This window comes from Cebus imitator, unplaced genomic scaffold (assembly GCF_001604975.1).
Source record: "Cebus imitator isolate Cc_AM_T3 unplaced genomic scaffold, Cebus_imitator-1.0 Scaffold188, whole genome shotgun sequence".
NCBI lineage: Eukaryota > Metazoa > Chordata > Mammalia > Primates > Cebidae > Cebus > Cebus imitator.
This window is the reverse complement of record NW_016107503.1, coordinates 3,689,574-3,703,077: the sequence shown is the minus strand read 5'-3', so window position 1 is coordinate 3,703,077 and position 13,504 is coordinate 3,689,574. Positions and strand designations below refer to the sequence as shown.

General features: G+C 39.8%; 1 protein-coding gene across 3 annotated transcripts in view; it reads right to left on the bottom strand.

The window, feature by feature from the left end:
- Window positions 1–13,504, bottom strand: part of CRYBG3 (crystallin beta-gamma domain containing 3) — a 133,276-nt gene that overhangs the window by 104,670 nt on the left and 15,102 nt on the right. For all 3 annotated transcript variants that reach the window (XM_017546195.2, XM_037744879.1, XM_037744878.1), the window contains exon 2: window positions 6,390–6,456. In XM_017546195.2, coding sequence (XP_017401684.1) covers window positions 6,390–6,456 — 67 coding nt within the window. The remainder of the gene's footprint in view (window positions 1–6,389; window positions 6,457–13,504) is intronic.

Genomic DNA, 13,504 nt, shown 5'->3' with positions numbered 1-13,504 from the left:
TGAGATAGAGTTTCGCTCTTGTTACCCAGGCTGGAGTGCAATGGCGCGATCTTGGCTCACCACAACCTCCGCCTCCTGGGTTCAAGCAATTCTCCTGCCTCAGCCTCCCGAGTAGCTGGAACTACAGGCGTGTGCCACCATGCCCCACTAATTTTTGTATTTTCAGCAGAGATGGGGTTTCACCATGTTGATCAGGATGGCCTCAATCTCTCGACCTCGTGATCCACCCGCCTTGGCCTCCCAAAGTGCTGGGATTACAGGCGTGAGCCACCACGCCAGGCCACCTTATTCTCAAACATCATACAGTATCAGTATTTCAAATATCTGCTTTCTATACTATTCATCCAGAATAAATTACCATTTTCAAGCAAAGATTTACAGTATTTCTAAGTTTTAGCCAGACTTTGTATGGCAAGAAGGCAATCATTTTACTAAGTACCTACTTTATGTCAGGCATTGTACAGTACTCAACAGGTTATCGCAGTTCACTCCAAAACACCTCTATGAAATAAGGACCCGCCCTACTACAGATCAATAAACCAGGGTTCAGAGACATTAAATACATTTCCCAAAGTTACCAAGCCACCACCTGGAAGATCTGGGATTTAAGTCCAGGCATATCTGGTTACAAAGACTGTGTTCTTTCCATCATTACAAATGTAATTTCAAAATTATGCCAAGGAGGTGCCAGGAATGGCAGAGGCAGAGAATAGGGGCTGACTGTGAAGCTCCAGGCAAATCATTCCCGCCATCAACAGGAAAACATGTTGTAATCTATTTATATGTGGGGTTGCAAGTACAATGGCTGTTGGGGTAGGGGAGCTCTTTGTCTGAAAAAGAGACGTATAAAAATCTGTGTGTTAAACTAACATGATATTGCTGCAACTATTTGCATTGCTGAGAAAAGAAGATAGCAAGCAGCAGGAGCAATGGTGTATGCCTGTCGCAGTCCCAGCTACTCAGGAGACGGGGTGAGCAAATTGCTTGGGCCCAGGACTTTGAGGCCAGCTGGACATAGCAAGAACTGTCTGTTAAAAAAGAAACAGGCAAGGCACGGTGGCTGATGCCTGTAATCCTACTACTTTGGGAGGCCAAGGCGGGTGGATCATGAGGTATAATTTTATATAAGGCAGATGCCATGCTATGGAGAAGATGCATAATAATCATTGATGTATGAGGCCCGGGTTGGAGGCTCTATAACCTGCGGTCCAGGTATAATCATTTTATTTAGCTCATGGCTCATATCTAGAAAAGGACTTGGTGACATAGTTCTTTTTATGTTTTAATAGCATTTCTTTTTGATAAATGAAGCTTATAAATATAGCTTATAAATTCAGTACACAAATGGGAAGAATCATGGTACATAATTCCCTCTGAATTCTCTTGCCTCTGTTCATTACCATTGGGAGTTGTGTCAAGTGACTTAACCTGAGATTCACTTTTGTCAACTATATAAAAAAGGATACAAATTCTGCTTAACACTGGATAGAATATACACATTGATTTTTTTTTCTCTTGAACAAAATACTCTAAAATGACAGCAAAAGGGTGTGTTTTTATTTTGTTTTGTTTTAGTTATAAGTACAAAGACAGGAAGAGAATAGATGTAACAGCCGATACAGTTTGAATGTTTGTCCCATCACATTGAAACATAGTCCCCAGTGCTGGAGGTGAGGCCTCCAGAACTCTCATGGATGAGAGGCAGAACTCTCATGGATGGCTTTGTGCTGTCTTTGCAATAGTGAGTGAGTTCTCGTGAGATCTGTTTAAAAGTGTGTGGCAGCTCTCCCCTCTCTCTCGCTCCTGCTCTTGCTATGTGACATGTCTTCTCCTTCTTTGCCTTCTGCTGTGATTTTCACCAGAAGCTGAGCAGATGTTGGTCCCACGCTTTCTGTAAAGCCTACAGAACTGTGAGCCAATAAAACCTCTTTTCTTTATAAATTACTCAGCCGCAGTAATTCTTTACAGCAACGCAAAAATGGCCAAATACAGCTGGCAAGATATTTCAGAAAAGGTTTAGAAGGCAAAAGCAGATGAAGGCATAGTAACTGAGCAGAGAAAGCTTCTACCTAAGTGACTGCAAAAAGGGACTCTGAACCTAAGGGCAACAAAACAACTCATCCCACAGGTAGTCCGAAATGACTCTGGATTTGAAGATGCCACGTACCACTTAAGGCAGTGTCAGACGTGGGGTTAAAACTAAGCGTTTGCTTGAAAATCTTCAAATTGAGTAGTTGAGCCCATGGGCTCTTCCTTCACCCAGACAGTAAGACAATCCTCCCTACTTTCCACCACCAACAAGAAAGAATAAAAACAAAAAGCTAAAAAGCATTCTCTGAAGATATTAAGGCTTTTGGAGAAACTGAATTTGAGATCAAAGGAATATCCACAGAGAAATGTCTGGAACATTGATAATCGGTCTGGAGCTCTAGATGGTAAAGACATAGGAGCCAAAAGATGACATCAATAGATTGGAAGCTATTACTTCAGAGGACTGACGCTGAGGAGAACTGCAAACTTTGAGAAACATCTTCACGGAAAACTATTTAGCCAAAAGAAATCAATGAAGGAAACTGAAGGAAGCAGCCAGAGGCAGGGGTGGGACCAAGAAAGGACAATATCAAAGAAGCAAAGATAAACTAAAGAAAATTTCTGAAAACGAGAGACAGGCTTGAAAAAAAGAAAAAACTGTTTCAAGCGGTTAAACAGAATGAGAACTACGGAAAGGTTGCCGCATGTGGTCAGCAAAAGGTCACCGGTGAACACGAATGTAACTGGTTTCATGGAATAGCTTTCATTCAATCAGTGACTACGTACTGAGCATCCATGACACATGTGCCAGAGGCTTCCAATGTCAGAGGGACTGGAAGAGACACAGGAGTCAGAGCAGAAATCATTAAGAACTGAACAATGCTTAAGACAGGCTGCACAAGGAATTTAGAGGTAAAAGGTAGGCGTAAAGCAGAATAACAGACTAAAAGGAAAGGAAACCAGACACAAAAAGAAAACAAAAACATTGTTTTAAGTTTCATATATTTAAAGAGAAACACAGGGACCTGATGCAAACCAGAAGGAGCCAGTGCAGATGGAGGGATAGCAGCAGTCAAGGCAAGGCCCGAGGAAAGGCAGTAAGATACCAATACCACCGCACATGGTGTGGTCGAGGTGGGGGCTTGGGAACTTAGCCCTGCAAGAGAGAAAGGGATAAATGTTCATCTGACACAGGTAGAAGAGAACAGGGCATAACACAAAGTAGACATGAATGAAGCAACAGTAAGTTTACAAGACAATGGTAGAATGTGGACTCAATTTCTGGAAGCATCTCCAGAAATTAGATATAAAAACTTTATTAACATAAAATACATATTCCAGTAGAAGAATAGATGTAAATGTTAGAAGTACCCACCAATGTTAACAAAACAGCAAAATTTGTGTAGCATGTTAAGTGGTATTTTACGTATCAAAAATTTTATGATGTCCAAAGTTAATATAAAATGATCTGTTTAAAAATACAATTAATTTTTGTAACTCAAACTTGTCTTGCAACCAACAGTCTGACATCATCACTTGGTATCTCAAGGTCAAAGACAAAAAGAAGACTATATAAGGTTATGTCTACATAAATCTGTTACAGTTCAGACTCAAGTGGGAAATGCTAAACATTTTTTCTCTTATCACAGAACGCATTATACAATTCAGGTTAACAAGATAAAAGCATGGCAAAAAAATGCCAAATTGTATTGAAGTGCTATGTTTCAGAAAAGTTCGTTAGAAAGAAAACAAATGGTATGACTTCTGCCCCTTGCTAAATAAAAAATTTTCAGTTGAGACTGTTCAAATAGCAAGATAATAAATGCTGTTGTTAACTTTTTTTAAAGGCATGGCATTTAAAAAATTGTTGACATTACCAAAATATGTATTTGTTATGATGTCTGGTAGCAGCAGTCCCTAAACAACTGGGTCTGTGTGGCTAGGCTAAAGAAATCCTACCAGTAGCTTCCAGAAGGTTTTTTTAAAAAAAGTTACATGAGCCAAGCACGGTGGCTCACACCTGTAATCCCAGCACTTTCAGAGGCTGAGACGGGCAGACCACGAGGTCAGGAGATTGAGACCATTCTTACCAGCATGGTGAAACCCCGTCACTAGTAAAAACAAAAAATTAGCCAGACATGGTGGCACATGCCTGCAATCCCAGATACTGGGGAGGCTGAGGCATGAGAATTGCTTGAACCCAGGAGGCGGAGGTTGCAGTGAGCCAAGATCACACCACTGCACTCCAGCCTGGGTGACAGAGCGAGATTCCATCTCAAAAAAAAAAAGTTACATGAGCTAAAATACACAGGATATTCCAGAAACAAAATGCCATGGTATCCTTTCTATTACGGGATAACTGAGTTTCCATATGTAAGTAACTTTATAGGCCTCAATTCACAAGAGAAACGGTCTCATGACTGCATGCTATCTTAGGGGCTGAGATGCCAAAATGAAATTCTCCTCAGCATACAAAATAAGGTAAGAACGGACAGAAAACCTTGTTAGCATAGCGTCCCAGCTATTACATTTGCCAAATATATTACTGATTTCACAAAGATGCAACTTTCAGAGCCTCTGTAGGTGGAAAACAGCACTACTGGAAATAAGAGGCTGAATTTATCCAAGTTTGAAAACTGAAGATTTATTCTGGTGAAGGTATGCTACAATAAACCAGCAAGTGTAGGCTGAATGGGGAAAGAAGCAGAGACCAAGAGAAGAAAAGGGAGCAAGGAACCCAGGAAGGTCTGGTAAAGATCAAGAGTGAGTACAGAGGCGATGCGGGATTAAGAGATGGAATGACAAAACCAGTAACCAAAGGACCTTGGCAGTTGGAGATCTCAGAAGTAACAGACTTCCTGTGAAACAACACAAGGGCAAGTTTCATTTATTGCCTTAGAAGTAAGAGTCTTGGCCGGGCGCGGTGGCTCACGCCTGTAATCCCAGCATTTTGGGAGGCCGAGGCGGGTGGATCACGAGGTCAAGAGATAGAGACCATCCTGGTCAACATCGTGAAACCCCGTCTCTACTAAAAATACAAAAAAATAGCTGGGCATGGTGGCACGTGCCTGTAATCCCAGCAACTCAGGAGGCTGAGGCAGGAGAATTGCCTGAACCCGGGAGGCGGAGGTTGCGGTGAGTCGAGATCGCGCCACTGCACTCCAGCCTGGGTAACAAGAGCGAAANAAAAAAAAAAAAAAAAAAAAAAAAAAAAGAAGTAAGAGTCTTGAGCAGGGCAACTCAAGGCATGGAAAAACTGAAAAAGCAGCAGCAACTGTAAAGCCCACACAATGGTAAACCAGCAGGCTAACAACTGCAGAAGAGAAGTAGGAAAGACATTTTATAAAACCACCAAGAGGAGGATCTAGTAGCCAGACTCACAAAGGAGGGAAGAAAGGTAAGCAAGGTGATCTTCATTTTTTCATTTCAATAAATATTTATATTTTATTATAATGGAGAAGGCAGAAATAAAAAATTAAAACAACTTTGTCTTTATAATGTGTAATGCACTTAGGCATTATATAGTTTTTTAGAATATTAAAAAGTGCCCCATATCAGTAATGAAGAATTGATATGACTTTTTGGTCTTTCCAATGACTACGCTAATTTATTCTGAAATCCCCAGAAAGATCAAATTTTCTCCTTGACTGTCCCAAATCATGTGAAAAGAAAGCAACTGGGACCAAAAGCCATGACTGTGGGACAGATACCAAAACATGATCACATACCTAGAAACTGGAAACATCCAATTTCTAGAAAATCACTTATGAATAAAAAGAGGGATCACAGGTTTAGTGATTTTCGAGGATTTTCTACTAGTCGTGGTGAATTGCCTATCTGGTGTGTAGCTTAGCTACTTTTTGCGCTTGTCCTCTTAGAGAAGTCAAGAATGACATGCAAGCTAACCAAACGCATCTAACACAGAGCAATGACATGTAGAAACAGATTATTAACTTCTACCCTCCAAAAGCACTATTACTTTACAGCATTTCAGAAAACTCAGAAATACCAGAACTTCCTAGGAAGAACAGACCATGGAGGTCATGTGATCAGACTTACAGATTAGAAAACAGAGACACAAAGAAATGAAATGCCTCAGCTGCAGATCACACAGTTGGGCTAGTGACAAAGCCAAGAATACCTTTCTGCACACTCCCTTCCCAGAGCTTCCCCACCGGTCCAGACTTGCATCCCACACCTCCTGATGCAAGTGTTTGACAGAACTGCTCTGTATTTCCACAAAAAGTTTTTATACAGTGTTTCTTTTGAAATGTAAAATAAGACGACAGAATCTAAAAGAATTCACAGTAATTTAAGGTATTTGCTTGATATAAAATAATATTAATTTAAAACTATACCTTTACTGCGTCTGATGAAAGTACATTTTCCTTTTTCTGACTTGTGCTCATGGGTTCATTTTCAACACTGAAAAATAAAAACCACAGTTTCTTTTGAAATTGAAATAAAATTACTAAACTAAAATTTTTCTGTATTTAAACCCAAACTGAAAGGTCCTTTATCTTCAATGCCCAAAGACTGATACACCATGTTATACCAAGAATAAACTGATTTGAATCTCTAAACTCAAAAAAATGCATTTAAAAATTTTCACCTAGGCTTCAGATATTTGTGGGAACTCACTGTGCCTCTTATTTGCTTCTACAGATAATCAACATCACAGTAATGATATATCTGAACAAAAGAGCACCTGTGTATTACTTTCATAACACTAGCAAGTGCCAGTACTCTAAGATATTATTTATGTGAAGGTTCCCCATAGTCAGATCTTTTTTTAATGCCTATGCTGGGTGTTATTTGGAACAGAATGCATTTCGATTCAGCAAATCACTATAAACATATAGGTCCATCTAGTGAATTCTGGGAGTATTCAAAAATTGATGTAGGTTTATGTAGCTCCAAATGTGTTCCAGATGGCACCTTACAATCTGATTTCCCAGATAGTTACTTCTAACTGGTTTGTCTGGAATACCCCCTCAGATGCCTTCTGGGATGTCATTATAAAATACTTCCCCAAGACACATTTAAGATGTTTTTTTTTTTTTAGAGACAGTCTTGTTCTGTTGCTCACGCCGGAGTGCAGTGGTGCAATCATAGCTCACTGTAGCCTCTAACTCCAGGGCTCAAGCAATCCTCCTGGCTCATCCTCCTAAGTAACTAGGACCACAGGTGCATGCTACCATGCCCAGTAATTTTATTTTTTGTAAAGATGGGGGTCTCGACTATGTTGCCCGGGCTGAACTCTTGGCCTTACGTGATCCTCCCACCTTGGCCTTCCAAAGTGCTGGGATTACAGGCATGAGTCACTGGTACCCAGCTTCCAGATCTAAATATTTACATCTCTGTTTATACATTATCCTGTTTTTATACTTTCATAATCCTAGACAAATTAAGTAGCTTCACTCTAAGGATTATTGCCAAGGACTGTGTTTAGCCTTAAGGATATAAAAATGAGTGGGTCAGGGTTTTTGCAAAACTCAGTCTAGTTGGAGAGACTAATACATAAACCTTAACAAAACAGTTTCATTAGAGTTATAAATGTTAAATGAACAAAATGTTATAGAGCATAAAAGAAATAAGGAACAACCAATTCTGCCTGTCCAGTAAAGTACCCTCAGAGGAGGTGCAAAAGCTTGTGGTCATAGAGAATCAGGCATTTTCCGGACACCAAGTTGTATTTGTTTGCTTTTAATATAAATCTGGAGATCAGAGCTTGCAAAAGATAGAGGTAATCCTCCAAGAGAAGAGACTGAGACCAAGAGTTTGTGGATAACAGACCATGAAGACTTGGCCTGACCCGTTACAAAATTTGACCTTTGTCCTATATGCAGTGAGAAGCTTCAGCAAGGGGACAAGCATAAGCAGGAGGCGGACGGCGAGTGGGCTAGATGTGGAACCGTGGTCACTGGTGGTGAGGGCCCGGGAAAGAGGAAATATCAACAGCTCAGATCAAATCAAGGCCTCCCAAAGCACATCGGATGGAAAGGGAAGTCACGATTTATGCCGTTTAGATTTTTCTATCCATAAAAGTCTGTTATTATACACAGTATCCAAGCACAAATGGTCACGGTCAAAAGACAGAAACAAAAAATAAATGATGAACACCTGGAAAATTCAATGGATTAAAATGTCATAAATCTAAGACTTCATGCAGAAACACATGGACCAAAGAGATACAGCCAGACAGACCCTTAAAGCTTCTAAATGTCAATAGCAAAATATATGTAAAATAAATAAATAAATAAATAAATAAATACAGCTGTGTGCTAAACACATTAAAAATTCTATAGAAAAAGTCAGGAACAAAATCAGGAACAAAACAATAGAAAACACTGTACAATACAGAATTGTAACCTGTACATGTATATAAAATAAGAATGTCTTATAGTTGCTACTTTAAAAGTAAGTTCTCACCTCTTTTTTCTATTTTACGAGTCTTTATCTTTTGCCAAAGGTTGCTTACAATTCAGTTTTTTTTTTTTAAGTAAATGTGAATTAATGTTGGTCTATTTAAGCTCCAATTAACAAAAAAACCCTGGCATATACGTGTAAAGAGATCATGTTACAAAGATTTGGGGTATAATTAACAATAATGCCGACCTTGTCAGGGTGTGGGGGCTCACGCCTGTAATCCCAGCACTTTGATGGACCGAGGTGGGTGGATCACCTTAGGTCGGGAGTTCGAGACTAGCCTGACCAACACAGAGAAACCCCATCTCTACCGAAAATACAAAAGTAGCTGGGTGTGGTGGTGCATGCCTGTAATCCCAGCTACTTGGGAGGCTGAGGCAGGAGAATCGCTTGAACCCCAGAGTTTGAGGTTGCAGTGAGCTGAGATCACACCATTGTACTACAGCCTAGGTAACAAGAGCAAAGCTCCATCTCAGAAAAAAATAATAATAATAATCATAATACTGACTTTGACAAGTGAATTTTCTAACTACAATTTATTTTGAATGATCTACCTAAAAACTATCTATACATACATCTAATTTCAGTCTCCTAGTTCATGCTTCAAGATTCCTGAAATTCTGCTTCATTTAGTATGTTTACAGGGTTTTCTATCAACATACTAAGACTGTAAATAAAAATGGCAAAAGTTTCTTTCCTAATACAAAAGCTCTCCAGAAAATGCAGTTGTGACTTCATGAGATTATGGCAGAACTCAAGTTTTTTCAAGTTGCTGTAATTACTTCCAAACGCAAACTACAAACACACACACACAAATTCCAGAAAAACACAGCAATAAATCAGCATTAAGTATTGAGAAAACAATGGAAGAATTTAAGTTAAAATCACCAAAAGAAATATTACTTAACATTTCTTAAAACTCTAACTTATTTCCTTTAAGTTACATGATTCCTATTGCTAAACTGAAATTTTAAAATGTGTTGAGTTTTAAAGCAAACAACATATTTTAAAATTTTGGTTGACTGATATATCAGTGCTCTTATTAAAATGTCAACACATTTTAATACTTCTACATTACGTATTCTTAGCATAGATAACATTATTCATGCCCTAGCTGCAGATACAGCTGGTACCTAGAACCACTTGACATTACTAGAATATACCAAAGTTTATAGTCCTGCAAATCACTTTATTCTGCCACCCGCAGCATTCTTCCCCACCCTAATCAACTCTAAATCCTTAGCAGATAATCTATACCAACCAATAATCTATATCTATAGCTAATAATCTATAATCTATATCCACCAACAGCAGATAATCTATAACCAGGCCAGAAGCAGTGTGGCCTGTAATCCCAATACTTTGGGAGGCCAAGGCAGGCAGATGGCTTAAGATTAGGAGTTCAAGACCAGCCTGGGCAACATGGCAACCTTGTCTCCATTAAAAAAAAAAAAAAAAAAAAAAAATTAGCTGGTACGCATCTGTAGCCCCAGCTATTCAGGAGGCCCCTGTACTCTACCTGGGTGGAAGAGTGAGACCCTGTTTCTAAATAAATAAATAAATAAAAATCTATAACCATATATCCATTTGTGCCTGCTTACCTTCAACAGAAAACACTATTACATTGGGAACAATGTCATAATACACATTAGACTTCTTTTCTTAAGGGGGTAGTACATGAGTCTATTGAAGGAATATGCCAGCCATTCCTACCCTCCAACATACTTCCCTAAAACCATTAAATGGGGAGGGTGGCTGGTGGGAGAAAATTACTCAACAAGAACAAGATCATTTTCAGTTGATTTAAAAATAAAATAAAACACCACAAAATGAGAACATAGTAGCTAAATATACTCAAAAAACAGTGAATACTTACATGTCTGCTTAGTACAAATATAAAATAAAAAGATCAAAAAACTTGGCGTGATATTTTCAGTCTCTTAAAAAATAAATACAAAGGAAAGAGAAACCTGTTCAACTCTAATTTCATAAGAAACCACAATCCGTTCCTATTGTTTGCTCACAATTTAACCCCCTTTGGGACCCAGGGTATTTCAATTAGGAATATTTTTAGAAAGCACACATTTTACTCATGGCAGGGGGTAAAGAGCAGAATTCAAAATCACAGGTAGGCACAAATAAAACTCTGCATTTCTAAATAGCCTCATCTTAGCTAACAGAACATTAAGAATTAATGTTAATTAATTAATTTTTCAAAATAGCTCATATATGAAGGTCAATGGAACACAAAAGTTCCTCATTTTTCAAGCAACTTTATTTGGACCATTGCTGAAAATGAATCCAACACATAGCCATTTACTTTTTATGTAATTTTCTGCCAGACATAAAATATTTTTCATTGGCAATGAAAAAAAGGGTGACTTTAACCTTCTAAAGTTCAAATAATTTACATAAAGGAGAGCTCCTAACCTGTTACTTAGGATATATTCTTTTCTTAAAATTAAATTTTGACGAGATTTCCGCTGCAGATAAGCAGCGGAAAACTGGGCCCAAGAACTCACTCACCCACTCAACAAATGAGTAGTGCACATATGTATGTGTCAGGCACTGTTCTTGAGGCCGGGGGTCACATGATGTACAAACCAGACAGGATCCTTGCCCTCACTCTTTCAGAACTCATGTCTATATGCATCAGAATCACCTGTGGCAACTATGTTTCTGAAAACGATTTCTGGGCCTGTCAAGGAATCCAACCAGAATGGGGCCCAGGAATCTACATTTTGAGCTACAAATTACCCTTTACCCCAAGTTGTTCTAATGCAGGTAGCCCTCTAACCCCGTTCTTGATAAACAATGGTCTGAGAGCCTATCTTTTTTTTTTTTTTTTTTTGAGTCTTGCTCTGTCACCAGGCTGGAGTGCAGTGGCGCAATCTCGACTCACTGCAACCTCCACTTCCTGTGTTCAAGCGATTCTTCCGTCTCAGCCTCCCGAATACCTGGGACTACAGGTGCGTGCTACCACACCCGGCTAATTTTTGTATTTTTAGTAGAGATGGGGTTTTATCATGGCCAGCATGGTCTCGATCTCTTTACCTCGTGATCCGCCCACCTCGGCCTCCCAAAGTGCTGGGATTACAGGCGTGAGCCACCATGCCTGGCTGAACCTCTCTATCTTTAGCTGACATCAACAACTGATAGCTGTAGAGCGAAGAGAAAAATCTGGCCAGGAGGATCTCCACTTATTAAATATGTTAAGTGTTGCTACTTAAAAGATTAGGTAGCAATTATTTAGAAAACACTAACCATTTTCCAACACTGCTGTTCATCAAAGCTCTTCAATCCAGAAAAGAGATGTTGCCCTAATGAGCACATACAGCACTGAAAGTATAGAGTGGGACCTGGAAGGAAAAAAATCCCCCTCTCTCAGTCCATACTGCAGACTACAGCACAAGGGAAGCTTCCAGGCCTCTCCCAGAGTAAAGCTCTCCTCTCCTCCTGTAATGTACCTAGTGGGCACCTCCTCCTCCTATGCCTTTCTCTCATACATAACTGTGACTGCATCAGGAAAATCTGGAAATGGTAAAGACCTGAATACAGCTTCCACAACTGTCTTCTGGAGGCTTGCCTACTTCTCTATGAATGCCAAAATCTATGGATTCTTGCCATTTCCAGAGAGGAAGCAATCTTTGGTGCTCATGCCATCAGTAGCAGTAATTAAGAGCACCCCCAAATACAAGATCACTTAACATAATGTTGTCCCCAGTTTGGAAACACCGTTACATCTAAATAGCACACCCCAGCCCTCTGTCCACAGGGACACTTCTCCACTTCCAGGGCCACTTTACCTTCTCTCCTGTTTCCAACCCCGCTCAAAACTAATGCCGCCTGAAGTTATCCTTCCACTTGAGATTTTCACTTCTATTACATGAGGTGTGGTCTACAGTAGAAGAATCAGCAATACTGTCGAGAACAGGGAAAAAGAATCAGGGAAAATCTCCCCATCATTTTGTCTTCCCCCACTATTGTAAAACTGTGCTAGTTCCAGAAGCCTGGTCCACTCAGCAGCACCTCCTCTTCTACCTCAGCTTCATTAGGCCTTTCCTTCCTGGCATGTTCCTCACACAGAGCCCACCCGACCCAACTCCTGTGATGAAGTCCTAAAAGTAGCCAGAATCTAGCCTCCCCTTGAAATGTGAACAAGTAATACCCCAGTCTTTCAGGTGAGACTTTTACCTACCCGCTCACTCTCCCACTGTCATAGGTAGTAAAATGCTTTGCGACGACTCAGAATGGACTTCTGTTTCAGACACAGCATCTTGAGGATGAAATGCACTTCAGTCAAAATGAACGTTTTTGGATCTGATTTTACAACTACGTAAATTAAAAAGCTTCAGACCAGCTCTTATTAGATCTCTGCCAGATCTAAAATCCCACATTGCTGTGATCTACGACAGACGGAAAGGTGGGAAAAGAAACAGGCAGACTAACCTTGAGGCTTTTCTGATAAAAGATGAGAAAGACTATAACCAAGAAATCAACTTAGATTAAAACTAGTATGTGGGCACCATAACCAAGAGGCAAAAATGTCTACTGTCCCTTATTTCAAAATTACTAAGGCTCCTTCTGGGCCTGTCCTCTGTTCCCTTAGACTCCACCTCTCAGCCCTCATATAGGTCCTCAAATATGGCAAGGACTTCATCCCCACACCTTCCCAAAGGATCTGCTCTAGCCATGGGATCTACATTACTCTTGGGATATTTTTCTTAGAAACATAGCCTCACATGACAAGTTGTATAATTTTCTTCAATCAACACTCCACTGCAGGTACATCATAGATTAAACTGACTTTTGTGCACTGGCCTGGAGCCCCATGCAGCAGGTCCAATGCTATGGGGGAAAAGATAGAGTTCCACACTAACCATCTGCAAACCACCATCTGGAAAACTGTCCGTTCACAAATGGTGTCTGCCAGCGGTAGAGTGGTACTTGTACTTTTTTAATGGCTATTAACAGAATACAAAACAGGTGGTTATGGTACTATTTCTGGGCTTCAAATTAAAAGGTAACTAAAAGCTGCAATTTT